Genomic DNA, 27730 nt, shown 5'->3' with positions numbered 1-27730 from the left:
CCTGCCTTCTGCACTAGAAAGGTACTGAAAGGAGTTTCAGGAAGTGGAATCTGTACAGGAATCAATAGTTTCAGGAGGCAATGTACTATGGGATATGTACTCCTTAGAAGGGAAATTAGTAGCAAAGTAGAAGCTGAAAAGCATGCTGAGAATTCAGAAAGTTGGTGAAAGTTGGCCAGCACTCAAAACATGAAAGGATTTTTCAAGAAAACTTATACTGAACTGTCAAAAATAATTGTTTGTAATGCTGATGTTATAAAATGATGCATTAGTGTATGATGTGGCAATAGAGCTTCAAAAAATATATATATTTTTTTTAAATATTAACATGTTAAAAGCTTATATATTTTAGTGATTGGGTTTACATATACCGTACATGAACAAAAAAACGGTAATTTTTCATTAAAATCTGTAAATCACTAGGAAAACCCACTGTAGGAGAATGCCAAATAAGGAATTCAGACTCAGCACTTGGACATCTAGAAGCAAAATTCTAAATGCATTAATGTGCTGTTGCGGAAAGATCTCCCAGATAAAGAAGACATTGATAAAAGAAGAAGAATTTCCTAATTACTTTTAACAGCTGTTTTGTGTTAAGCCAATGACAAACCACAACTTTTACAATCAGAATTCAATTTCCTAAGCAACTTTGCTACTGTAAATGAAAGATCTTTTTTCAAGGAAATGGCCAAGGTTAAAAAGAATTTAAACAATTACATAAAAGGACCTAAAGTACGTTCAGTCAAATACTGTACAGAGAAAAGTGCCACTGAAATACGATGATTAACTTTCCAGCAGACACTAGCGTGTTTTATAATAATCCCAGAGCGTCTTGATATTTTCCTTCAATAGTAAAATTAGTACCTCTCCTGAAGCTGGTTTCTACAGTTATTTACTTGATGCTATGTGCCTGTTCTTTTACGTTCTAATTCAGAATATTCATTTTAATAGAAAAAGACAGGCAGCTGCACGTAAAGGTTTTTTTCTGGTTTACATTTTTTGATACTTTTTGCAGAAACTCATTACAGTCCATTTAACATGGTTTCCTATGGGACATATTTACATCTATGCTTTTTTTCCGCCTCTGCGTTTTTGGAAAGGGTCTTTTTTTAAACTTAAAAGTGCGCATTTTTGGTTCAATGGAGGCGCTGCAGAAAAGCACGTATTGCGTTTTTACACATTTTGCATTTATTTCTTTAGAGTTTTGAAATGTACCTGCAACCCAAGCCCAATAAGCACGTTGCTTCATTGCACAATGTGTCGTATTTCTGTCATCCATAAGGGTTTACTTATCCTGTCTTCTACTGCACTTGCTACACTGCCATTTTCTAGGAGCTGTACAATATATCCCTCAAGCGTGGTGCCTGCGGGCGTTTACTATTTTGCAATTGGGAATATTCCGTGAAGAAAAGTGGGAGTGGAGTATGGCAAGATTTGACCACAAGGCTTCATACAGACTGGAGGAATTGGAATTACATTTTTTCAAATTCATATTCTGGCAGGAGCAGCCGCCACCTGTCCGAATACAATAGCCAGAAGCAGAAGATGTTGTTTAGTGTAGATGGGGAAACTTCAAGTGATTTTTCTTGATCAACCAGTCTTGAACTAGAGAACCCCAATTCTGTTTGTCCAGCTTAATAATCACTAGGAGTAAAATTCATGACAATTGGCAAGAAAAAAAAAAATCTCCACACTACTTTGAATTAGCTTAATAAGCAATTTATTTGTTTGTGTTATGCTCTACTCATGAATCATTTTGAGCCTCGAGGAGAATGATTCTTGCTTCTATTAACCATCTGTCTAATCATAATTGGAAAAGAAAATATAAATGTAAGCATTAGAGAAAATTATATAAATGGAGAGCTATAATAAGCAGAAAGCACAAAATAATGAAAGTCTGAACAAAATACCAAAATGTATGTACTTTAAAAACCCTTTCTGGGCAAATAGAAGAAGGCAATGGCATTGGCACCCAAAGGAGGACCGTGTCTCATGCAAACAATAGGTATGAGAAGACTCCATGTGACTGCAGTGTCACATGACTGTGGCTTTAAAGTGGAACTTTAAGTTGGATGGTGCTTTTATCCAACTGCATTTCTGCAAGTGTAATTTTTATTAAACTTGGGAGGATTTTTCTACATACTTCACTATGTGGGCTCCTTTATTCCTTTTTGGTAACTGCCGCTGATGGGATATCTGGAGGATCTATAGGACACCCAAGTCAGCAGCAGAGTTCTATCAAGACCCTGGCTAGGGTTTTTAGCCATAAGCTGATCATAATTGTTATTCTGGTAAGTCTTCAATTTATGAGGTGATCTGGTGATGGTTTTTAATTCAGTCACAATCAACTTTTTTGCACGTGCCGTTTTGTCATACTTCGCCATATGAATTTTATTTCCTGGATTTACTCAACTTGCCGCTGATCCTCCTGGAGGGTTCCTTTATCCATCTGCAATTGGTGTTGACCACATAAAGGCCCTGGCTGGGGTTTACAGCCGCAAGCGAGTCATGCTTGCCGTCTGGTAAGCCTCCATCTTTTTAAGGTGTAATTTTGGTGGTGGTATTCAGTCTATAATATATATAGGACTTCATATCATCAGGACTGTTTTCATCATTTACCACGCAAGATTCGGTTTTGCTTAATTAACTTCAAGTGGTTTTTGGCTTGTTTTTGCCATTTGAACTTTGATTCGTAATTGAACTTTGTTTCACATTTGAATTTTGCTTCACATATTTTGGACAATATTCTTAGTAGCCTTTGTGGCAAGGGCTACTTTACTCACATATAGTCGCTGAAATTTCACTGTGTTAGTCTAGCTTTGTTATTGTTTCACAACGCAACTTCATTCCTTTTTCTGTACTATTTTTGTGTGTATAACACTTAGTCATCGCAGCTTATATTATTTTAGTTTTTTCTAGCGCGGTATTTCTGTTCTTTTTTCTATTAATGTCTCACCCTGCTCTGCACATGCTCAGTTGCCCTCTATTTTTAGGCACTGTCAAATTTGTAGAGGTCGATCTGACTGACAGGCCTAAAGTGGAATTAAACCCTCCTATACTTTACAGCCAAGAAAGCTGCACATGTGATCAGTTATGACACCAGCCATTCGATGATTTGACAAATTGGTTGAGAGCACAAGCAAATGTTTCGTTTCGCTTTATGATTTACTGCTGTTCAAGGGCTCTAGGCTTCAGCAAAATGGTTTCCAGCTAGAAGCAAAAGGGACCATGCTGGAGGCAATTTACAGCACACACTTTATTTTTTATTTTTTTGGGGGTTAAGTTACTCTAAGTAAATAAGTGCATTTAGATACTTCATTTTTTAATCCTTAAAAAAAAAAAAAAAAAACGAAAATTACATGTGAAAATTGTGTAGGCTTTAACCACTTAAGACCCGGACCAAAATGCAGCTAAAGGACCTTGCCCCTTTTTGCGATTCGGCGCTGCGTCGCTTTAACTGACAATTGCGCGGTCGTGCGACATGACTCCCAAACAAAATTGGCGGCCTTTTTTTCCCACAAATAGAGATTTCTTTTGGTGGTATTTGATCACCTCTGCAGTTTTAATTGTGTGCGCTATAAACAAAAATAGAGCGACAATTTTGAAAAAAATTCAATATTTTTTACTTTTTGCTATAATAAATATCCCCCAAAAATATATATTAAAAAAAAAAAATTGTTCAGTTTAGGCCGATACGTATTCTACCTATTTTTGGTAAAAATCGCAATAAGCGTTTATCAGTTGCGCAAAATTTATAGCGTTTACAAAATAGGGGATAGTTTTATTGCATTTTTATTACTTTTTTTACTACTAATGACTGCGACATTATGGTGGACACTTCATACAATTTTGACACATTTTTGGGACCATTTAAAATGCATTGTTTATTGTGAAAATACCAATTGCCGTTTGGGAGTTAACCACTAGGGGGCGCTGATGGGTTTATGTGTTCCTTGAAGTGTGTTTACAACTGTAGGGGGGTGTGGCTGTAGGTGTGACGTCAATCGATTGTGTCCCCCTATAAAAAGGGATGACACGATCGATGCTGCCGCCACAGTGAAGAACGGGGAAGCCGTGTTTACACACGGCTCTCCCCGTTCTTCAGCTCCGGGGACCAATCGCGGGACTCCAGCGGCGATCGGGTCTGCTGGTCCCGGAGCTTCTGGGTACCTACAGGAAAGCCTAGAATAAAGCTTACCTATAGGTACAGTTAAATATCTCCTAAACTTGTACTGCAGCTGGTGACGTCACCGGCACAGGCGTACTGAAGGCCAAGCGTAACTGTGCCAGACTATCAGAGCTTGTGCAGTAAATGAGAGCTCCCACACGCATGCACAGGAGTGACGTCATCGCTGCTCCGGCCACTTTAACCACTTCAGCCCCGGAAGGATTTGCCCCCTTAATGACCAGGCCATGTTTTGCGATACGGCACTGTGTCCCTTTAACTGACAATTGCGTGGTTGTGCGACATTGTACCCAAAGTTGATGTCCCTTTTTTCCCCACAAATAGAGCATTTTTTCATTAGTACTTGATCACCTGTGCGGTTCTTATTTTTTGCGCTATAAACAAAGCGAGACAATTTTGAAAACAAATAGGTTTACTTTTTGCTATAATACATATCCCCAAAAAAATATATATAAAAAAAATACGAAATTCAATCACCAGTTTAAGCCGATATATTCTTCTACATATTGTTGGGGGGAACAAAATGGCAATAGGCATATACTGATTGGTTTGCGCAAAAGTTATAGCATCTACAAATTAGGGGATAGCTTTATGGCATTTCTTTTCTTTTTTTTGTTCCTAGTAATGGCGGTGATCTGCGATTTTTAGCGGGACTGCAACACTGCGGCAGACAGAGTGGACACTTTTTATGAACCATTTACATTTATACAGCGGTCAGTGCTATAAATAGCCACCAATTACTGTGTAAATGTCACTGGCATGGAAGGGGTTAACCCTAGGGGGTTATAAGGGGTTAAGGGCATAGGCCTGAAGCACAACCTGACGGATCCACCTAGAAATGGTGAGCGACAAGACCGCCAGACTCTTTTCAGGACCCGACACTGACACAATCAGTGAGTCCGACTTCCGGAATGGAGCCGTAGTAGATAAACACACACGAAGAGTCTGAACCACATCCAGAGAATGTAAAGTGGTCTCCTTCGGGTTCTTCGGCTGAGGACATAAGGCTGGAAGAACAATGTCCACATTAATGTGAAAGGCCGAAACGACCTTTGGGAGAAAGGAAGGCTGCGGTCGCAGCACCACCTCATCCTCATGGATTACTAAGTAGGGAGCTTTGCGGGACAAGGCCGCCAGTTCAGACACCCGTCTGATCTATGTAATAGCAACCAGAAAAAAAACACCATTTGTGACAGAGTCAACAAAGGGATCTTCCGAACGTCCTCAAAAGGGAGCATCTTGAAGCACCGAGAGGACCAAAGTCCCATGGGAGCAGTGGAGGGCGCACAGGAGGGGCCACATGCCGGACCCCCTGCACCAACGAGCGCACCAAGGGGTGCGCCGGCAATGGTCGCTGAAAGTAAACAGCCTGAGCTGAAATCTGACTCATAACCGCATTCAAGGCGAGAGCCTGATCAACTCCCCGCTATAAAAACAGCAGAATCCGGGACACCCCGTACGTACGGGGGTGCCACTTTATCTCCTCACACAGAGATGTAGGTCTTCCACGTACGATGGGAAATCCTACGTGAAGTAGACTACCGTGCAAGCAGCATGGTAGAAACCACCGAGCCTGACAGGCCCCGGTCCTACAACACCTGGCTCACAACAGCCACGCCGTTAAAGCCAGCGACTGTAAAACAGGATGGAAGATCGGACCCTGAGACCGAAGATCTTCTCTCAGGGGTAGATGCCAGGGGCGTCTGCCACCAGATGTACCAGGTCCGCTACCAGGAGCGGCGCGGCCAGCCTGGAGCGAACAGGGTTGTCGGAATCCCTACGGCTTCCACTCTGGGCAGCAGGCGAAGAAGAAGCTTCAGAGGAGGGAAGGTGTAAATTAGGCGATAGTGACCCCAAGGCGCCAACGTGTCTGACGCGTCCGCCCACGGGTCCTTCGACCTGGCCACGAACCGTGGCACATTCCAATAGAGTCGGGACGCTAGAAGGTCCACGTCTTGAATGCCCCACCTTTGGCACATGCTGTGAAACACCTCCGGGTGAAGTGACCATTCTCCTTGGTCCAGCTTTTGGCGACTCAGGTAGTCAACCTGCCAATTCTGAAATCCCGGAATGTACATGGCCGACAGAACCGTAACGGACCTTTCGGCCCACCGAAGGATGTGCACAACCTCAGTCGCCGCAGCTGAACTCTGATGGTTGACGTAGGCCACGGCCGTGGCGTTGTCAGACTGGATCCTGACCGTTGGCCCTGCAGATCCAGGGACCACCTGGCAAGGCACAGCTTGATCTCTCGGAGCTCCAGAACATTAATCGGCAGGCGGGACTCCTCCTGAGTCCAGCGCCCCTGGGCTGACTGGGTGCCCCAAACGACCCCCCAACCGGAGAGGCTGGCATCCGTCGTGACCACTGTCCAGCGGCACGGTAGAAATGACTTCCCGATCCGAAGCACCGGAGATGTCAGCCACCACACCAGGGAAGACTTGACCAGATGGGTCAACTGAATCTGGGAATCCAGAGATGACGGGAGCTTGTCCCAACGAGACAGAATTTCCCTCTGTAGCTCCCTGGTGTGGAATTGGGCATATGGGACCGCCTCAAAGGAGGTCACCATCAGACCCAGAATTCTCATGCAGAATCGAAGAGACGACAACTTCAGGGCCGACAACTGCTGCACAGCAGATCGCAGGGACTCCAGTTTTTCCGTTGTGAGGAAAACCCGCACCTCCGCACAATCCAGGACTAGTCCCAGGTATTCCAGTCTCTGGGACGGAACCAACACTGACTCCTGGATATTCAGAAGAATATCACGTGGAGAGTCTATCACGTGGAGAGTCTGACACGTGATAGACACGTCCTCCTCTAACCCTGAGCCTGAGAAGCTCTCAGGAGAAGGTGGTCCAGATATCCCACGATAGCAATTCCTCGCTGCCTTAGCAGGGCCAGCATTGGGGCGAGCACCTTGGCAAAAAAAACTGTGGTTCCGATGCCAGGCCGAACGGGGGGCCACAAATTGAAGGCGGTCCTCCCCGACCGCAAATCTCTGGTGCTTTGTGCAAATGGGAACATGCAAACACGCGTCCACGATATCCAAGGACGCCATGAAGTCCCCCTGATGGAGTACCGCCATTACCGAGCAAATCAACTCCATCCTGAATTTGTGTACCTTGACAAAACAATTGAGGGCCTTGAGGTCCAGGATTGGACGGACCCCTTCCTTCTTGGGGACCACAAACAGATTGGAGTAAAATCCCTGAAACCGTTCCTGTGAGGGAACTGGCACAATTACTCCCCTGACCAGAAGATCCTGGACAGCCCCTGCCAGAGCCAGCCGGCGTTCGAGGAAGCTGGAGGTTGGAAGGAAAGAATCAGTTTTGGTGGACAAGAGAGAACTCTATCTTGTACCCCGAGGAAACTATGTCGCAAACCCAACGGTCAGAAAGAAGAAACCTCCACCGAGCCGCGAATTTGTGAAGTCGGCCCCCCACCTGAGACACGGGCGGGGGCAGACCTACATGCGGAAGCAGGTTTGTCCGCAGGCTTGTTAGGCTTGCGGTATCAGGCGCGCCTCTGCCCCGCAGCGGGGCCTTGCGGATTTTTACCCGCCGTGCTGGGCGCACTAAATAAACGATTGGGGGTAGAAAAGAAGGGCCCTTGCTTACGGTGAGGCTCCTTGCCCTTCCCAGACTGTGGAAGAAGCGTGCTCTTACCACCTGTGGCATCCTTAATGATGTCATTCAGGGATGACCCAAAAAGCCGCTCACCCTTAAAGGGTAAACCACAAAGGCCTTTTTTGAAAATTGGTCCACAGACCAGCATTTCAGCCACACAAGGCTGCGCAATACCACCGCATAGGCGGAAGCCCTGGAAATCAAGGGGTGCATATCTAGAACCGACTCACAGACAAACATCAGACCCTGAACCAACCGTTCAGCCAGGTCCTTACAGGTCTCGGAAGCATCCTGTGCCTCCAGCTCCTGCAGCAGGAGCTACGCCCTTTCAGTCAGAGTCTGTGACACTAGAGCCAAAACCGGCCTCACCGCCAAACCCACTACAGCGAATAAGGAGCGGGCCACAGCCTCCACTCTCCTATGAGCAGGGTCCCTAAAGGCAGGAGCCCCTTCCACGTAACGTGGTGGCTATGCTCAATCTGGACACGGGAAAGTCCACAGAAGGAGGAGAGACCCAGTCTTTCACAAAGTCCTCCTCAAAGCAAAAACTTTCTGTGGCGTATCCCATTCCTTGTACAATAAAATGTCCAAATAAGGAACACCAGGAAACACATTTTGTAGTGCGTGGCGTTTTGCGGAACCCAAAAGGGACCGGCACATCTGGTGCCTCCGCCAAAACCTCTCTTTGCCGCAGAAATTAGAGCAAATTCCTTGTCAGTAGTTGTCCCTGAAACAGAGTCAACCTCACTGTCCGCGTGGGTCAAGCCCGCATCCTCCGACACTACAGAACCAGAGGCAGGGGCAACAGCCAGGCATGGTTCTGTGTCAGAGGCATCCCCAGAAGCAAGCTCAGGGAGGGGGCGCTTTTCACCCCCCATCCGGGCACCAGTTGCTTCAAACCTGGTGAGAAAAAACCTCCAGGGCAGCCTACATATGTGGCAGAGGGAGGGGCATCAAGGGTTAACTCAGGCATGTGTGGGGAAGAAGAAACTGCCCAGGCTCCATAGTGCCCCACCGCTGTGTCACCCCACTGCAAAGCATAAAACCACCCACGGTCACCTCCCGGCTGTTATACAGAGTATGGGGGCCCCCGGGGAACTCACCACCCCGCCCGGTGCAGCGCGAGCGGAGAGGAGTCTGAAGCGTGCTGAGAGCCGACCGCGCTGCTGTCTGTTCCCTCAGAGAGATTTGCGGTCTTCCCGAGCGCTAAAACGGCCACACGAGGCCAAACGAAATTCCAAGATGGCCGCCGTATAGCAAAAACCGCCATAGGACCACAGGAAAATGACCGCTGAGCCATAGAAAGCGCGACTACAGCAAAATGGCGGCCGTTGCGCATTTAAAAAGACAGTGACACAGCAATAACAGCGCAGCACACACACAAAAGACCCTGTAGTGAACACACACAGCCCCCGCTACACACAGGCACCGGTGTAATAAAGAGACCCCTGAAAACCCCCCCCCCTCACAGCCGCTACCCAAATGGGAAAGGAGGGAGAGGAATTAAGGGAGAGAGGAAAGCAGGGCAAACCCTCAGTCGACCTCCCAGGGGAAAATTCCAGCCATACCACCTTACCTGAGCAAGGGGCCACTACTTACCTGTCCTGCGACCACCGGCTGGAGGTATCCCAGACAGAACCAACGTCCGCATAAAACAGCATGGCTGTCGGCCAGACACACTGTGACAAAGCCATAAAGGCCGGTCATATGTGTGCCCTAGAACAAAATGTTCCCCGGCTGCCCCTGAAGCAAAGGGGCCTGTCGTGGACGACCCAGAGCTGAGCTGAGGGCTGGCACACGCTCGATGGCCGAACATGGGGGGACTACAAGAGTCAAGACCCAGCCTGTCACCCAGTTGGCTGTTGATAGAAGATTTACAGGATTCAAAAATGCAGGAACAAAATAATAAAAAGCGGGGGGGGGAAATCGCAAGAATTTTTTTTCCAGAATAATCTCTTGTCGTTAGACAGAGAAAAACTGGGGCTGCTAGAGCAGGGTGTGGGTTATACCCGGGGGGCCACGCCCCCTGGGAGGACCTGCACTAAGGAAAGTGTTGTTAACACTTAAAGTGCTTTTTTTCTGCCTAAACTCTCCTGAAGGAAGCGGATATAACCCTAAGGTCAAAGGCTGCTGTGTCCGTTCATTAACGGAAGAGAAAATGTATTTAAAACAACTGTATCAGGCTGCAACATAAACATTTTAAAAGTGAAAGGGGCCTGAATACTTTATGAATGAGAGATATATACCGGTATATATATTATATTATGATAGATAGATAGATAGATAGATAGATAGACAGACAGACAGACAGACAGACAGACAGACAGACAGACAGACAGACAGACAGACAGACAGACAGACAGACAGACAGACAGACAGACAGACAGACAGACAGACAGACAGACAGACAGACAGACAGACAGACAGACAGACAGACAGACAGACAGACAGACAGACAGACAGACAGACAGACAGACAGACAGACAGACAGACAGACAGACAGACAGACAGACAGACAGACAGACAGACAGACAGACAGACAGACAGACAGACAGACAGACAGACAGACAGACAGACAGACAGACAGACAGACAGACAGACAGACAGACAGACAGACAGACAGACAGATAGATAGATAGATAGATAGATAGATAGATAGATAGATAGATAGATAGATAGATAGATAGATAGATAGATAGATAGATAGATAGATAGATAGATAGATAGATAGATAGATTAGATAGATAGATTAGATAGATAGATAGATAGATAGATAGATAGATAGATAGATAGATAGATAGATAGATAGATAGGATATTATTATTTAACCTATATCTATAAATTAAAGAAAACACAAGATATAAAAATATAAGATTCATAGTTTATGTTAACAGTTTACTATAGTACACAAATCTATCATCATAAATGCATGAAACAATGGCATTTAAATTAGTGAATAAAGTTTGGGTTTTCCTTTGTGGCTTTGTGTATTCAATAAGACATACCATCTCTGTACTTTATAAACTAGATGAACAAACCTGATCGAATGCTGGAAATATGTAGTCTGCAAACTGGATCTCAGCAATGGAGGTAGCGCCAGAAACTGCAACTCCGATGCCAAATCCAACAATTCCCTGTTCACACAAGGGAGTGTTGAAAACTCTGTCTTTACCTGGAAAACAAATTCAGTAACTGACATATTGCTTGTTAAAGTGATCTGTTATACAATCTATTTAGAATTTAACTCAAACATGAATCACTGCCGGCAGAAGGAAACCTAACTTTGACAGAGTACACAAAGAATTACGAGGAGAAAGAATGTGTCAGTTATTACCAGGCTTTGTAAATAGTGAAGTGCTGGAGCAGACTGCCATATTCTATTATGCAGGACTTTGCAGCTCTTTGTATCAGGAAAGAAGGTTATTAGTCCCATAAGCCAAACAGGTCTGGTATGCTTAGTATTTCATAAACCCAGACACACAACCAAGCGGAAATCCTCAAAGCTAAACTCTATGTGCCATCTTTCAGTACCAAAGTCTGAGCGAAACAGCATATAGAGTCACAATAAACTCACAATTTACCAGCAATGGGTAAATTATTGACCAAAAAAAACAAAACACCACCACTTCTTGCATTTTGGGCCTCTTGTTGCTGCAGTGAATGAAGGAAGAAAGCAATGCAATCTTAATGAAGTGAAATATAAATGCTTGGATAAGCTTTGCCGTTATGTTCATGCAGAAAGTTGGCCCTGCACATATCTAAAAATGTTCAAATGTTGTATTTTGTCTATACATCCAACCAACTACTGATATCAATAGCCAAATCTAGTACAAAAACAACGCAATTTTTTATTTATTTTTTTGTAACTGTGCAGACACATGAAGGGCTTTTTTTTAACCTTAAAAGTAAAACCACACTTCATCTGAGCACCAAAAAAAAAAATGACCCAAAAGTGGAACTTCCGCTCATTTGCCCCCCCCCCCCTCTTTCGGTGCCATATTGAGCACCTTTCGGGGAGGGGGGGGACGAATACCAGTCTTTGACTGGTACCCTTCCCAGGCTGCGGTGCATTGTGTCAGCAACTCTACGCCCTCCTCTCCACCTACCCAATAGGAGAGCGCAGCGGTGCCTCGCAAATGCACAGTAGGGACCCGATGTGAAGTCGTAATGCTTCACTATCTGGATCCCTTGCCAGCAATGGTGGTGGCAGCAGCACCCGACAGCTCATGGAAACATCAGCTGTGGTGCTGACATCACTGGACTCCAGGACAGGCAAGTGTCTTGGTAATAAAAGTCAGCAGCTGCATTATGTGTAGCTGCTGGCTTTTAATTTTTGCAGGAGTTGGCGGGCGGACCTCTGCTTTACTTAATTTTTAATATTCAAAGCAAACTCCCCCATCCAGCCATGTCTCCAAGCTTTATTTTGTTGAGAAATCCCTTTGAAACACACTTCCCTGGTATTTCTGGTTGTGGCCATCTTGAGATAGAACAACATTTACTTCCTGGAATCAACCTGACCTTATCTCAGGCATGCAAACAGGGGAGGTGCTTAGCTGAGTAAAGCCCCTTTCCCCACTGAAGACTCCTGTGATGTATGACTTAAGGCTGTGCTGAAAAAATAATGGTGGCCGCACAAATATTGACACTTTGTGCCCAATTTGGACATTTTCATTTAGGGGTTTACTCACTTTTGTTGCCAGCAGTTTGGATATTAATGACTGTGTGTTGAGTTATTTTGAGGGGAGAGCAAATTTAAAAAAAAAAAATGATACAGGGAAAAGTAGTGAACATGCTACCTGACATTTATTTAACCACTTAAGACCCGGACCAAAATGCAGGTAAAGGACCCGGCCAGTTTTTGCGATTCGGCACTGCATCGCTTTAACTGACAATTGCGCGGTCGTGCGACGTGGCTTCCAAACAAAATTGGCGTCCTTTTTTCCCCACAAATATAGCTTTCTTTTGGTGGTATTTGATCACCTCTGCGGTTTTTATTTTTTGTGCTATAAACAAAAATAGAGCGACAATTTTGAAAAAAATTCAATATTTTTTCCTTTTTGCTATAATAAATATCCACCAAAAATATATAAAAAAAAATGTTTTCTTCCTCAGTTTAGGCCGATACGTATTCTTCTACCTACTTTGGTAAAAAAAAAATCTCAATAAGCGTTTATCGATTGGTTTGCGCAATATTTATAGGGTTTACAAAATAGGGGATAGTTTTATTGCAATTTTATTAATAATTTTTTTTTTACTACTAATGGCGGCGATCAGAGATTTTTTTCGTGACCGTGACATTATTGCGGACACATCGGACAATTTTGACACATTTTTTGGGACAATTGTAATTTTCACAGCAAAAAATGCTATAAAAATGCATTGTTTACTGTGAAAATGACAATTGCAGTTTGGGAGTTAACCACTAGGGGGCGCTGAAGGAGTTAAGTGTGACCTCATATGTGTTTCTAACTGTAGGGGGCGGGGCTGGACGTGTGACATCATTGATCGTGTTTCCCTATTTTCGATCAATGACAGCGCCACAGTGAAGAACGGGGAAGGTGCGTTTACACACTGCTCTCCACGTTCTTCAGCTCTGGCGACCGATCGCGGGACTCCAGCGGCGATCAGGGCCACGGGTCCCGCGGTCACGGAGCTTCGGACCGTGTCGCGGGCGCGCCCCCGCGACCCACGGCTGGGCACTTAAAGAGGACGTACAGGTACGTGCTTGTGCCATTCTGCAGACGTATATGTGCAGGAGGCGGTCCTTAAGTGGTTAATACTTCGTACATAATCCTTTGTTGGTAATGAATGTTTCAAGACGCCTGTATGATATATATATCTGTGTAACAGATTTCAAGGAGGAACACTTCCGCATTCCAAGGTCCATGACACAGGTAGTCAGACATTTCCCGTTCCGTGCAGCCGCGGATCAAGAAATGTCTCACTGCCTTTGATTAGCGCTGCGGTGTGGCAGATTTCTGGTGGGCACAGGGACGTGGCCTTGCGAACACGCTTGAGCTCATCCTTAGTCAGCACTAAGACCTTGAAAGGTCTTCCAAAGGTTTTTATTGCAGAAAGATCACATAACAAGAGAAAGCGCAACGTTTTGGAGACTCGCAGGACCCTTTCGAAACGTTGCACCCTCTCTTGTGATGTGATCTTTCCTCAATAAAAAACCTTTGGACAACATTTCAAGATCCTTGCGTGCTGGCAAATATGTGCATTTAAAATGCACTGCAGGTGTCACATTTCAAAGAGCCTGTCCTCTGAACTAAAGAGAACCTGAGGAATTGTTTCAGGAGGCAGAAACACACTACATCATGACTGTTTGCAGGCAGCATTGTACCATGAATTACATTAAAATTAAACAGCAGAGAAGCTGCAAAGTATGCAGGGAATCAGGAAGTTGTGGAAAGATGACTAGCTAGCAGGAAGGCAGCACTCACAACATGAAAGGATATTTTCCAAGTAAGCCTATTCAGGTGAAACTCCAAATATTAGAATATCGTGCAAAAGTTCATTTATTTCACTAATGCAACGTAAAAGGTGAAAACTAACAAACATACGAGATAGACTCATTACATGCAAAGCAAGATAGTTCAAGTCGTGATGCTTCAATAGCGGCCCTCAGCTCTTCTGCATTGTTCGGTCTCATCTTTCTCTTGGCAATACCCCAAAAATTTTCTATGGGGTTTGGGTCAGGCGAGTTTGCGGGCCAAGCAAGCACAGTATCCCACGGTCATTGAACAAGGCTTTGGTGCTTTTGGCAACGTGGGCAGGTGCCAAGTCCTGCTGGAAAATGAAGTCAGCATCCCCACAGAGCTCATCTGCAGAAGGAAGCATGAAGTGCTCCAAAATCTCCTGGTAGACGGCTGCGGTGACCCTGGACTTAATGAAGCACAGTGGACCAACACCAGCAGATGACATGGCTCCCCAAATCAACACAGACTATGGAAACTTCACACTGGACTTCAAGCATCTTGCAGTTTGTGCCTCTCCATTCTTCCTCCATTGTTTGGGTCCTTGGTTTCCAAATGAGATGCAAAATTTGCTCTCATCAGAAAAGAGGCCTTTGGACCACTGAGCAACAGACCAGGTGTGTTTTTCTTTAGCACCGGTAAGACGCTTCTGCCATTGTTTGTTGTTCAGGAGTGGCTTGACAAGAGTAATACGACATTTGAAGCCCATGTCCAGGATCCATCTGTGTGTGGTGGCTCTTGATGCACCGACTCCAGCCTCAGTCCACTCCTTGTGAAAGTCCCCAACACTTTTGAATGGCCTTTTCCTGACAATCCTCTCCAGACTGCGGCCATCCCTGCTGCTTGTGCACCTTTTTCTTCCACACTTTTGCCTTCCACATAACTTTCTATTAATGGGCTTTGATACAGCACTTTGGGAACATCCAACTTCTTTTGCAATTACCTTTTGGGGCTTTCCCTCCTTATGGAGGGTGTCAATGATGTTTTCTGCGCAACTGTCAGGTCAGCAGACTTTCCCATGATTGCGATTCCTCCTGAACCAGACTGAGAGACCATTTAAAGGCTCAGAAACCCTTTGCAGGTGTTGTGGCTTATTTAGCCGATTAAAGTGGGACCCTTTGAGCCTACAATATTGCACCTTTTCACAATATTCTAATTTTCTGAGATTGTGGATTTGGGGTTTTCATGAGCTGTAAGCTGTGAGTCTATCTCATATTAGTTTCACCTTTTAAGTTGCATTAGTGAAATAAATTAACTTTTACACGATATTCAAATTTTTCGAGTTTCACCTGTATTGGACTGACAAACATAACTATTGTTTGTACTGTTACTACAATGGTGAGGTAATAAAATGAAAGTGTATCCTGTGACCAAAGAACATTTGCAAGATTTGAGTAAACTAAAGAGTCTGCACACTAAGTAATAAACACGGTTTGTTTAACCTGCCTGGCGGTCTTCCCGAGTCTGACTCGGGGTTAGATTTTCCTGCTGCGAGCGGAAACCCCGAGTCAGACTCGGGCTTGCCTCGCTAGATCCACAGGCACAAGTTACTTACCTTGTCCCTGGATCCAGCGATGCCACCGCGCTGTGTGAGCGAGCGGGACCTCGCTCGATTCACACAGTGCCTCCGTGTGACGCCGATCTCCGTTCCCTGCGACGTTACGACGCACGGGGACGGAGAACGGCGCCAAATTCAAAAAAGTAAACAAACACCTTACATACAGTATACTGTAATCTTATAGATTACAGTACTGTATGTAAAAAAAACACACCCCCCTTGTCCCTAGTGGTCTGTCCTGTGTCATGCATGTCATTTTATATAATAAAAACGTTTCTTTCTCCCTGCAAACTGTAGATTGTCCATAGCAACCAAAAGTGTCCCTTTATGTCAAAAATAGTTTTAGATCAGCTAAAAAACAGCGATAATAAATTATAATCACTTGCAGAATTGTGCGATAGCGATTTGTGGGGAAATTCGTCATAAAAAAAAAAAAATAATGACAGCAACAATTCTGCAACTGAGCAAATTTCAGTGATTTTGATTTGATTACATTATTGAATAATTTTTATTATAATTATATTATTATTTGTTATAATTATTTATAATTATTTATTATATTATAATTTATAATTTTGTTTTTAAAAAAATGTCATACCTGGGATGCCTATTAGAATCTTGTTTGGTCAGATTTAAGTGAGTTATTTCTAAAAATTACAGACCTACAATATAAAACGCCAAATTTCCTTGCAAATAATGGTACCGCTTTTAGCATGTTTTTTCTGACAGAATCATACCGCCAGGGAGGTTAAAGCTCGACAGTACAAGCTGAGATTTCTTCATAGCCATCCCCCCCATTAAAGCCAAAAAGGAACAACATCTCTAGACCAGATGTATACATACCTGAATCAGCCAGTCCATAGCATTCCTCACGTTCTCTAGCTGAACTCTTCTTTCCCTTGGTTATGCCGCCATAGTCCATTTCCACAGACTTCTATGGGGCCATCTGTCAGTATAGAAAACACAAAGGCACCACCCTATAGAAATGTATTGGGTTCCACTGCCCAAGCGTGGCAAGGGGAAAGAAGGTTTCCACGGACCACAGATGTAGGATTTAGGTAAATATACATCCTTTAGCTCAGGGATGATGGGAAAAGATTATTAGTACCTTTTTTAAAAGTAGTTTTCCTTATCCCCAAGAAGCTCACCAACTAGCCCACACGTCATGTCATACATATGCCTTTTCTTTATGAAAAAAAAAGAGATTTTTAATACAGCTTACCTGTAAAATCTTTTTCTTGGAGTACATCACGGGACACAGAGCGGCATTCATTACTATATGGGTTATATGGAGTACCTTCAGGTGTAGACACTGGCAATCTCAAACAGGAAATGCCCCTCCCTATATAACCCCCTCCCATAGGAGGAGTACCTCAGTTTTGTAGCAAGCAGTATGCCTCCCAAAATGGTCCTCAAAAAAGAGGGGTGGGAGCTCTGTGTCCCGTGATGTACTCCAAGAAAAAGATTTTACAGGTAAGCTGTATTAAAAATCTCTTTTTCTTTATCGTACATCACGGGACACAGAGCGGCATTCATTACTATATGGGATGTCCCAAAGCAATGCTTACAATGAGGGGAGGGAGAACATCTCCAAGACAAAAGGATTTAATTTAGAGATATACTCAAATCATAATAAATCCAACTTAGTTGAGAAAATTAATTTTAAATTTTAAATTTAACTCAAAAAAGAGGAGCCCCCGGAATCCGAGGGTCTCAAACTGCAGCCTGCAGCACTGCCTGCCCGAAGGCAGTATCAGTATTCCTTCTTACGTCCAACTTGTAGAATTTTGTAAACGTGTGGACAGAAGACCGGGTTGCCGCCTTGCAAACTTGAGCCATAGAGATCTGGTGGTGTGCTGCCCAGGAGGCGCCCATGGCTCTAGTAGAATGAGCCTTTAATGATACTGGAGGAGGCAACCCTTTCAAGCCGTAGGCCTGAGTGATTAATTGCTTAATCCACCTAGAAATGGTGGGCTTTGCAGCTGCCTGCCCCTTCTTGGGCCCCTCCGGTAGAATGAACAGCACATCTGTTTTCCGGATCTTCTTTGTAGCTTTAAGATAGGCCTTCATGGCCCTGACAATATCCAAGGTATGCAGCAACCCTTCCTTTCTGGAAGTAGGTTTAGGGAAGAAGGATGGTAATACCAAATCCTGGTTCAAATGAAAACTGGATATGACCTTCGGTAGGAAGGAAGGATGAGGGCGGAGAACGACCCTGTCCTTATGAAAAACAAGATATGGTTCCTTACAGGATAAGGCCGCTAGCTCCGAAACTCTTCTTGCGGAAACTATGGCAACCAAAAATACTAACTTCCTTGTCAGTAGAACCAAAGGAATTTCAGCCAACGGCTCAAACGGTTGTTTCTGTAAACTTGACAGAACAAGATTTAAATCCCACGGACAAAGCGGGGATTTAACTGGAGGTCTAATACGTAAGACCCCTTGAAGGAAGGTCTTAACCAGCGAGTGGGTGGCCAGCGGCCGCTGAAACCACACTGACAGAGCAGAAATCTGTCCTTTGATTGTGCTTAATGCCAATCCTTTATCCACTCCTAGCTGGAGAAAACTTAATACTCTATCGATGGTAAATTTGCGAGAAAAGCCATCGCTTGGACTCACACCAGCCTACATAGGCCTTCCAGACCCTGTAATAAATCACCCTAGAGACCGGTTTCCTGGCTCTGATTAGGGTAGAGACTACTTTCTGAGACAGACCTCTACCCCTGAGAATCAGGGATTCAGCTTCCAGGCCGTCAAATTTAGATGCCGTAAGGCAGGGTGGAGGATCGGACCTTGCGATAGCAGGTCTGGCCGTAGAGGAAGAGTCCAAGGGTCTCCCACTACCATCTTTAGGATGAGTGAGTACCATGCCCTTCTGGGCCATGCTGGAGCTACCAGGATGACTGGTATGTGTTCCACCCGGATCCTGCGCAGCAGGCGGGGTAGTAACTGGAGCGGGGGGAAACGCATAAAGAAGTTTGAACTGATGCCAAGGGCAAACCAACGCATCGGTTCCGCAGGCCATCGGATCCCTTGAGCGGGATATGAACCTGTCTAGTTTCTTGTTGAGTCTCGATGCCATGATATCCACGTCCGGCACTCCCCATCTTTGGCAGAGTGCTTGAAAGACTTGTGGATGCAGAGACCATTCCCCCGGCCATAGAGTCTGGCGGCTTAAGAAGTCCGCCTGAAAGTTGTCCACTCCTGGAATGAATATTGCCGATATGCAGGGCACATGCGCCTCTGCCCATAGGAGAATCAAGCTCACCTCTCTCTGAGCGGCTTGACTCCTGGTTCCCCCTTGGTGATTTATGTATGCCACGGCCGTGGCATTGTCTGATTGAATTCTCACCGGGAACCCCTGCAATTTTGACGTCCAAGCCCTGAGGGCTAGTCGAGCAGCTCTGAGCTCCAAGATGTTGATGGGCAACTGCTTCTCTGGCTTTGCCCAAGTACCTTGGCGAGTGCAACCATCCAAAATTGCTCCCCAGCCCGTCAGGCTGGCGTCTGTGGTCACTATCTTCCAAGCCACTGGGCTGAAAGACTTCCCCTTCAGTAGATTCTGAGGGTCTAACCACCAACACAGACTTTGTCGGACTCTTGATAAGAGCGGCAACGGGATATCCAAGGCCTGTGGCCTTCTGCTCCATGCTGACAGGATGGCTGCCTGTAGGATGCGAGTGTGGCTCTGGGCGTATGGTACCGCCTCGAACGTGGCCACCATCTTGCCTAGTAACCTCATACATAGGCGAATAGTCGGTTCTTTCTTGCTTAGAACCAGTAGGATTAATTCCTTGATGGCTTTTACCTTCCTCAGAGGTAGGAACACTCCTTGTTGTTCTGTGTCTAATCTCATGCCGAGATATTCCAACTGCCTTGTGGGCTGGAAAGCTGACTTTTCTCGATTTAGGACCCAGCCGAACCTCTCGAGGTATTGGACCGTGAGGGCCACTGCTCGCTCCAAGCCGGGAGACGAGTGGTCTATGACTAGGAGGTCGTCCAGGTATGCTAGGATCGTGACCCCTTGGATCCTTAGCTTGGCTAGGATCGGAGCTAGGACCTTCGTGAACACCCGGGGGGGCCGTAGCCAACCCGAAGGGAAGCGCCACGAATTGGAAGTGACGCGAAGCCACCATGAAGCGTAGATATCTTTGATGTGGCTGATAAATTGGAACATGAAGGTAGGCATCCTTTATGTCTATGGACGCCATGAAGTCGTCCTTCTGGAGTGTGGCAGCTGCTGACCGCACGGATTCCATCCGAAATGAGCGGATCTTTAGATATGCATTTACCATCTTTAGGTCCAAAATTGGCCTGACATCTCCATTGGGGATGATGAATAGGTTGGAGTAGAAACCCAGCCCCTGTTCCAGGACTGGCCGGAATCCGAGGCGGATCGTTTGGAATCCTCGACTCCTGGAAATGAGGAGGAGGAAACCTTAGGAAATCTAATTTGTAGCCTGTGGCCACGGAAGACCGTACCCACTCGTCGGGAATGCTGGCTTCCCAAATCTCTGAAAAGAGTCGCAGCCTTCCCCCCACCTTCGTGGGTGGGGGCGCCCCTTCATAAGGTTGGCTTGGGGGCTGGTTTTGCTGGTTTGCGAAACCACTGCCTTTTGCCTCTAACAGCCTGTCCTTGTGATTTGCTGTTGAAGCCGAAGTTTGCTTTTGCAGGAGGCCGTCGATACTGCTTGGCATTAGAGGGCCCCTGCCCAGGGGAATACTGTCGTTTAAACGCAGGCCCCTGAACCTTCTTCTTAGTTGGCAAGAGAGTACTCTTGCCGTTTGAAATGGTCTGAATGTATTTATCTAGGTCTTCTCCGAAGAGTCGTCCTCCATGGAAGGGGAACCCTACCAGGAGCTTCTTGCATGGGGGCTCAGCCTCCCAGCTTTTTAACCATAAGAGTCTTCTCATATGGATAAGGGATAACGATAAACGTGACGCTTGCTGGATAGAATCCTTGATTGCGTCTACCGTAAAACATATGGCCTTAGGGACATCCGAAAATTCTTCTGCCTGCTGGGCAGGAATAAGTTTAAGCATCTGCTTAAATTGATCCGATAATGCTTGAGCGACCCCAATCGCAGCCACAGCTGGCTGTACTACTGCCCCTGCAGTAGTGAAGGAGTTCTTAAGTAGTGCTTCCAAGCGCTTATCAACTGGATCCTTGAACACCTGTATGTTTTCTACAGGGCATGTTAACGATTTGTTAACACATGAGATGGCTGCGTCCACTGCAGGAGTAGCCCATCTTTTGGAAAATTTTTCTTCCATAGGATATAGGACAGAGAACTTCTTAGGTGGTAAGAAGATCTTATCTGGCTTGTTCCAATCTTGGAACAAAACTCCCTCTAATAGAGGATGGATCGGAAACACAGCATTGCTTTGAGGCGCCCTCAGTGAGCCCAAAGCTGAAACCGTCGATACCTGGAGATCTGGTACTGGCAAGTTGAATGCCCTATGGACCAAGTCCGACAATCCTTGAATCCACCAGCTCTCCCTCAGGGAGACTGCCCCAGACTCCTCTGTATCCGGATCTTCGATCCCTGAACCTACTTGGTCCTTGTCCAAGAGGTCGTCCAATTCCCCTGAGGAAAGGACCTCCTCTTCTGAGGGTCCGCGCTCGGGCGACGGAGATCTATTCCGCTTACTGCCCCGCATAGCTGCGGCTATCATTTTACCCATGCTTTTCTGCATCTCTTTTAAAGAGGTGAGTAATACCTCCTCCGTGACCATCTTAGGGTTGGACTGACCCGCGTCAGCTCCAGCCCCAGATCCCGATGGCCCCAAGGCTCCCTGTGGGGAAAGCAGCGGCATAGCATTGTCCGAGACCTCAGACTCTCTGGGGGAATCCCCACCTCTTGTACCCTTGTTTTTTGATGCCATGGTACAATACCGAGGTACACCTGCTACTTATTGGTACTTGGGACTTATAAATAGTTAAATGCCCAAACACCTGTTTGGGGGATAAAAAATGCTTCCTCTCCCCTAGATGACACTTTTTTTTTTTTTTTTTTTTTCAAATCTAGGAAAGAAAAAACATTCTGTCCCCCTGAGTAGTATTGCAAGAAAAACTATGAGATGGAAAAGAAACAGCCTATTCCTAGGCTTGAAAACAGTCTTTCTGAAGACTGCAATATTCTTTCTGGCCACTGTGTGTCCTCGGCGCCCCGTGCTTGCCGTTCTGGTCTTTCCTCCTCAGTTCCAAAGTATTGAATGAGCTATATGGAACAAACAAGGAAGGGCCGCCCCTTCCTTAAGCCACTGACCCGCCCTTCCCCCCCAGCAATCTCAAACAGGAAATGCCCCTCCCGACAGGGGGGGGGTGGGGTTGGGAGGAAGGGACCTCTCTGCTCCAGCAAACTGCAGCCTGCAGCCTGGAACCATGAGAAGGTCGGCGTTTTGCCTGCTTTGCAGGCCGTGAGGAGGAAGACTGAATGGAGCATCGCCTGGAGGCTTGCAGGTAAGCACAGCTCTCTGACACACACATATACTTTTATATCACAGGCCCCACTCAATGCTTTTCCAACACTACAAGGGAGGTCACATCTTATGGGGAATAATACATATAGAGCCATCCTATCTTTATGATATGTGACTAGTTTGCCAGATGCAGTGCATAACTTTAGGCATGTCCCCTGTGACCCCCCAGAAAAAACCTGCTAAGAACCAAGTTCCGCAAGTTTTTCCCCTCACTTACCTGCTCCATGCCGCAGGACTTTGCCAAGCAAGAGGCCCAATCTTCCCCCATCTCGGTGGGGATGTCTAGACCTTCAGGCCCTGGGTTCCTATGAAGGATCCACTGTCCTGGGCCCATATAGCACTCTGGCAACAGAAACATTAGGCACCCAAAGGTTTCTAAGTTCTGGGCCCAGGGTCCAGCTCTCTAAAAAGAAAAGCATTATGGGCTATACCCCAAGGGTTTGGGGTCCGGTTACTGACCACTTTAGCGCTGAGGCTTTTTTGGACAGAACCGGTTAGCTCACCTAATCCCAAGGATGTGGAGGCAAGCTAAACCATGACTAACACCTAAGACACTGGCGGAAAAACTGAGGTACTCCTCCTATGGGAGGGGGTTATATAGGGAGGGGCATTTCCTGTTTGAGATTGCCAGTGTCTACACCTGAAGGTACTCCATATAACCCATATAGTAATGAATGCCGCTCTGTGTCCCGTGATGTACGATAAAGAAAGTCCAACGTGGCAGCAACATACTGAAGGGTTAAAGAAACTGCCACAAGCTCAGAATAAGCTCAACATGCTGGTGATTCATGACAAGGCAATGCTGTGGTAGTTTACATACTCACACCTCAAGGTTTCATTTTCTGGAACCCAGCATTAAGAAGACTGCTTTTACTTCGATAAATGAAAATTAAACACTCCCACCTCATTTACCAGAAAAAAAAAGACAAACTTGTGAAAGGCTGACCCTCATGAAGTTTTTCCTGCTTACAAGATTTACAGGCACCTCCAAATGAAAGCACATTATTATATTGAAGGCTTGTAAGAATTTCCTAGCATCAACTGTTATCCTTCCTAATATTCTAAAAGTAGAACATGTAGGAGGCTTGATTGCCGTATTTGTTCTTTTTGTACACTCGCTACAAAAAAAGGCACCTTTGCTCTCATGTTTACAAAATAACATTGCATTCACAACCAATTAAAATCACTTTATTAGGAAAACATTACATGAATTTAAAGCAGTATTAAACCCAAAACATTTTATATACTACAGCTTACCAATTATTAGATGTGGTGGCTGCATTCAGATTTTTTTTTTGCTTTTGGGTTTTTCTCTTCCGTTTTAACCTGGTGATATGGCCAGTAGCACATTTCCTGTATTAGAGTGCCCCCCCCCCTCAATCTGGATGAAGGAGCACAGGAGGCACCTTCGGACAGCAGCATTGTCAGTCTGGGGGAGGGGAACATTAGAAGTGCTAGCAGATTTAGATATGCTAACAAATTGAAGCCAAATTCCAGCTCACACCTTAAAAGTGGTTGCAAACCCCTTACAACCACTTTAACTTACCGGTGAAGCCTAGATTAAGGCTTACTTGTAGGTTCTTGAAATATCTCCCAGATCTGCACGTAGTTAGAAAGGGCACACTGTGCCATTTCTAGCTTGGGTCATGCCGTTAAAAAGGTGGCTCCTGCGACTCTGGCCAGTCACAGAGCCGGAAGAAAGAGGGGTGAAGAATGGACGCTCGCTACTTGCGAGGAAGACGTGGACACCGCAGGCTTCTCCTGCAGGTAAATAAGTGTCACATAATGGGTTACTATGCAATGCATAGTAGCCCATTATGCTTTACCTTTGCAGGGAAACAAAGAGGAAGTAATACCCATCAGAGTTTACTTCATCTTTAAAAGCAGTTAGAGCAACAGTTTTTTGTTCCTTTTTGGCATAAAGGTTAAATAAAAGTCAGGTCAATGTAAGCCTAAAAACAACATGTTATACTTACCTCCACTGTGCAGCTCGTTTTGCACAGTGGCCCCGAACCCTGTCTTCTGGGGTTCCTCAGCGGCTGTCTCGGCTTACCCTTGCAAGAACTCATGACCTCATGAGCTTGCATGGTGATGAGTTCTTGCGGGCGCGCTCCTGTGAGATACAGCCAGCAGCTCACTGCATCACTCGGCCCCACCCCCAGCGCGCTGCGTCATTGGATGTAATTGACAGCAGCACGAGCCAATGGCTGCACTGCTTTCAATCAACCAATGAATGAGCCGAGAAGCCTGCACGTTCACAGCGCGGGACTTTCAAAGGGGTCAGGTAAGTAAAGGGGGGCTGGGGGTTTAATCCGCAGATGTTTTTTCACCTTAATGCACCTTTACAACCCCTTTAAGCAAAAAGCCAACTAGTACACAAGTCATTTACATCCCTAAAAAAAAAAAAAAAATAAAAAAAAAAGGAAGGTGTTCAAGGTAATCTGCTTTCTCCTACAATAAATATGTTACGTGCACTAGTGGTAATCATAGTCCAAACTATGTGGCAGCATACTGCCTAAATGGTGGTTTGCTTGTATCTATACTGTGGGAGGGACATCAACCCCACGCTTAAGAAGCCCCATCTATGGACGTGGAGGAGAGGAGTCACATCTGACGTCACCCATGGCCATCATTCTTGGTTAGAAACATTGTTACATGCTTGTATACCTGCACTCGGCTGGAGTGCGAGCTTTGTAAGTAGATTTACTTTAAATGTAATCATTCTGAAACAGAGAGCACTAGATTATCCCCTTTTGTTCCTATGCTCTGGGCGTTCAACGGCAGGACCTTTTTGCGATCGATACCCCAGATATGGGTTAACAGACGGAGTGACCTGTATCAGGTCGAGTGTATGAGGTCAGAGGCTTGACCATCTTTGGTGGAGGGACCTTAATCACTGCTGTATCGTCTCGTTCATTATTGCACTTTAGGAGGCCGCTTGGATTTGCTCATATGCATTAAGGGTCACCATTGGATCATTTTATATGGACCATCAATTTATTATTAATTGCGCTGCACTATCTTGCGTTTTTACTTTACTGTACAGTGTCTGTGTTCTTGAGCCCATCATAAGAAACCCACTGAACAAAAAAAGTGGGACCTAGGGGAAGTTTCTATAAGGGAAACTACAGCTGTTTTTTTTTTTTTTATCTGGGAGGCATCAAGCCTGTGTCCTGTACATATAAAAAAGATACATAAATTGCTGCCCCCCTCACGTTTGCTGAGGACCACTTGGATATTCAACAGCCCTACTAGCAAAATATTCTATAGAAAGATTACAAAAAAAATGTAATGTTTTGCCAAATATACACAGTATAATGCCAAGCACAAAACGTTGCATACCAACTAGAGATGTGCACAACAGAAAAATGTGTTTAGTTTCATATTTGTTCATTAGGTGAATAATTTGTTTCGATCCATTTCATATATTGAATTTTCAGAAGATAAAAGAAAATAAACTCAATAGCGCAAAAAAAGAATAATAAAATCCCAAAGTGACCAAGTCCAATTAGTTGCTCACCAGTGGACACTGTTCAAGCCTTACATCCCTCCTTAGCTGGATGTCTCCTGCACAACACATTTGCTTCCTGGTTTCATCTGCCAGCATTTTGGCCGCTTTACATGCTATTGACTAAAGACTGATGATGAGCCTGTCTTTTCAACGAGCAAAAATAAAAATAAAAACCTTTATTTCAGCAAGTCCATAAAAACACTGCCCAAAATTGCTCTTCTTGCTCATTGGAATGATGAATGGTGCCAGCACCCAGTCTGTGTGTTAGTGGAGGTGAGAAACGGGAGATTGACCTAGAGCGGTGTTAACACACATCTATCTTGTCTTTTTACTCTTGTGAGTAAATTTTTAACCCTTTTTGAAACAACTTTTAAATAAACTGATACACTTAGATGATGGCGCCTTCCAAATTTCAGAAGATGGCTATATTCTTTCAATTTTATTCTATTTGAAGTTTGAATTTTGGAAGATGGCTATATTCTAGTTTATGCTTTTCTATTCAAAAATTTGAGTTTAGGAATTTCAAATTTAAAAGACAGCTATATTTTCTTTCAATTTTGTCTTATTCCATTTGCAAATTTGAATTTCAGAAGACCGCTATATTCTTTCAATATTATTCCATTTGAAATTAGAATTTCGGAAGATGGCTATATTATACTCTATTTTATTCTATTTGAATTTCAAAAATTCCAATTTTGTAAAATGGCCAAATTCTAGTCGAAATTTGAATTTCGGAAGACTGTTGAATTATATTTTTTTTCTATACTTTTAAATTTTCTATTCTACATTCGATTATTTTTTATTAAGCAGCCCAAGTAGGAATCATCATCATCTTATTTTACTTGTATACCTTAATGTATTTATTGCAATAGGTTTTCGATCCTAATTTAAATACATTTTCGAATTCGAATTTGTTTCATTATAATTTCAGATTCATTGAAATTAGTTACTTTTGTGATTCGGAAGTTGAGATACATGCAAATATCCGAATTATGAAAACTTCATCTGAATTTTGATTCGTAATGAAAGAATTGCACATGTCTAAATACCAACAGGAAAGCCTTGTAGCAGCTATGATCCACCGTATCATAATGGCATAATGGGTTGTGCAGCAGCTTCAAGGCTTGACAATTTGCAGTAATTGTGTTAACAAAATGTCAAACTACGTTACATAACAAGGATCCAGCCAAAGTCTAAGTGCGACTTTTAATCCCATTAAAATGTTGGAGCCTTTTAAGCAAAATACTCCAATATAATACATAACTGAAGTGTCTTTTTTTTCTGAAATACAAAGAAAGGAGTCAAAATGCCTTCTATATCTCCTCAGCTTTCTGCAGGTCTGGTCACTAGCTACACTTATTGTTAAAATATATAAATCTTTACAAATAAGCTATTTCCATCAATAACTGATTGCTTAAATCATAACCTTAAAGCAGATCTAAAACTTAAAAAAAAAAAAAAATATATATATATAGCCACTCATCAATCCTTAAAATGCAGTGGTTGCATTTCTTTTCTTTTATTCCCCCCCCCCCCACCTTTTTCACCGGATAATCCAGCCAGCAACACACTTCCTATTTTGGGATGTCTCCACTGTATAGAGCAGCATCAGAGATACCCTTGGGAAGGCGAATTTATTTATTTATTTATTTATTAAAATTCTTAAAAGTACAAAAAAGTACAAAACGCAGTCAGTTACCCGTAGGCCTCGATGCGCCTCGAATTGTCAATATTAGGGAGAGGGTAGTGTTCGATGCACTAGTAGATCAAGATAAACTAACAAATATAAGCTGGGACTTCAGCTCACACTTTTTAAGCAGCTATGGCAGTTTGTTAAAAAAAAACCAAAAAAAACCTGACCATTGTAAGCACCTCTGTCTGTG

At 44.5% G+C, this 27730-nt stretch overlaps 1 protein-coding gene across 1 annotated transcript in view; it reads right to left on the bottom strand.

Moving 5' to 3' along the window:
* BCKDHB (branched chain keto acid dehydrogenase E1 subunit beta) overlaps positions 1-27730 on the bottom strand; it is a 237392-nt gene that overhangs the window by 156228 nt on the left and 53434 nt on the right. Inside the window, exon 4 of the mRNA XM_040350008.1 lies at positions 10854-10987. Coding sequence (XP_040205942.1) covers positions 10854-10987 — 134 coding nt within the window. The remainder of the gene's footprint in view (positions 1-10853; positions 10988-27730) is intronic.

Source organism: Rana temporaria, chromosome 4 (genome assembly GCF_905171775.1).
Source record: "Rana temporaria chromosome 4, aRanTem1.1, whole genome shotgun sequence".
Lineage (NCBI taxonomy): Eukaryota > Metazoa > Chordata > Amphibia > Anura > Ranidae > Rana > Rana temporaria.
The sequence above is the reverse complement of the archived record's forward strand: the minus strand, read 5'-3'. Positions and strand labels throughout refer to the sequence as shown.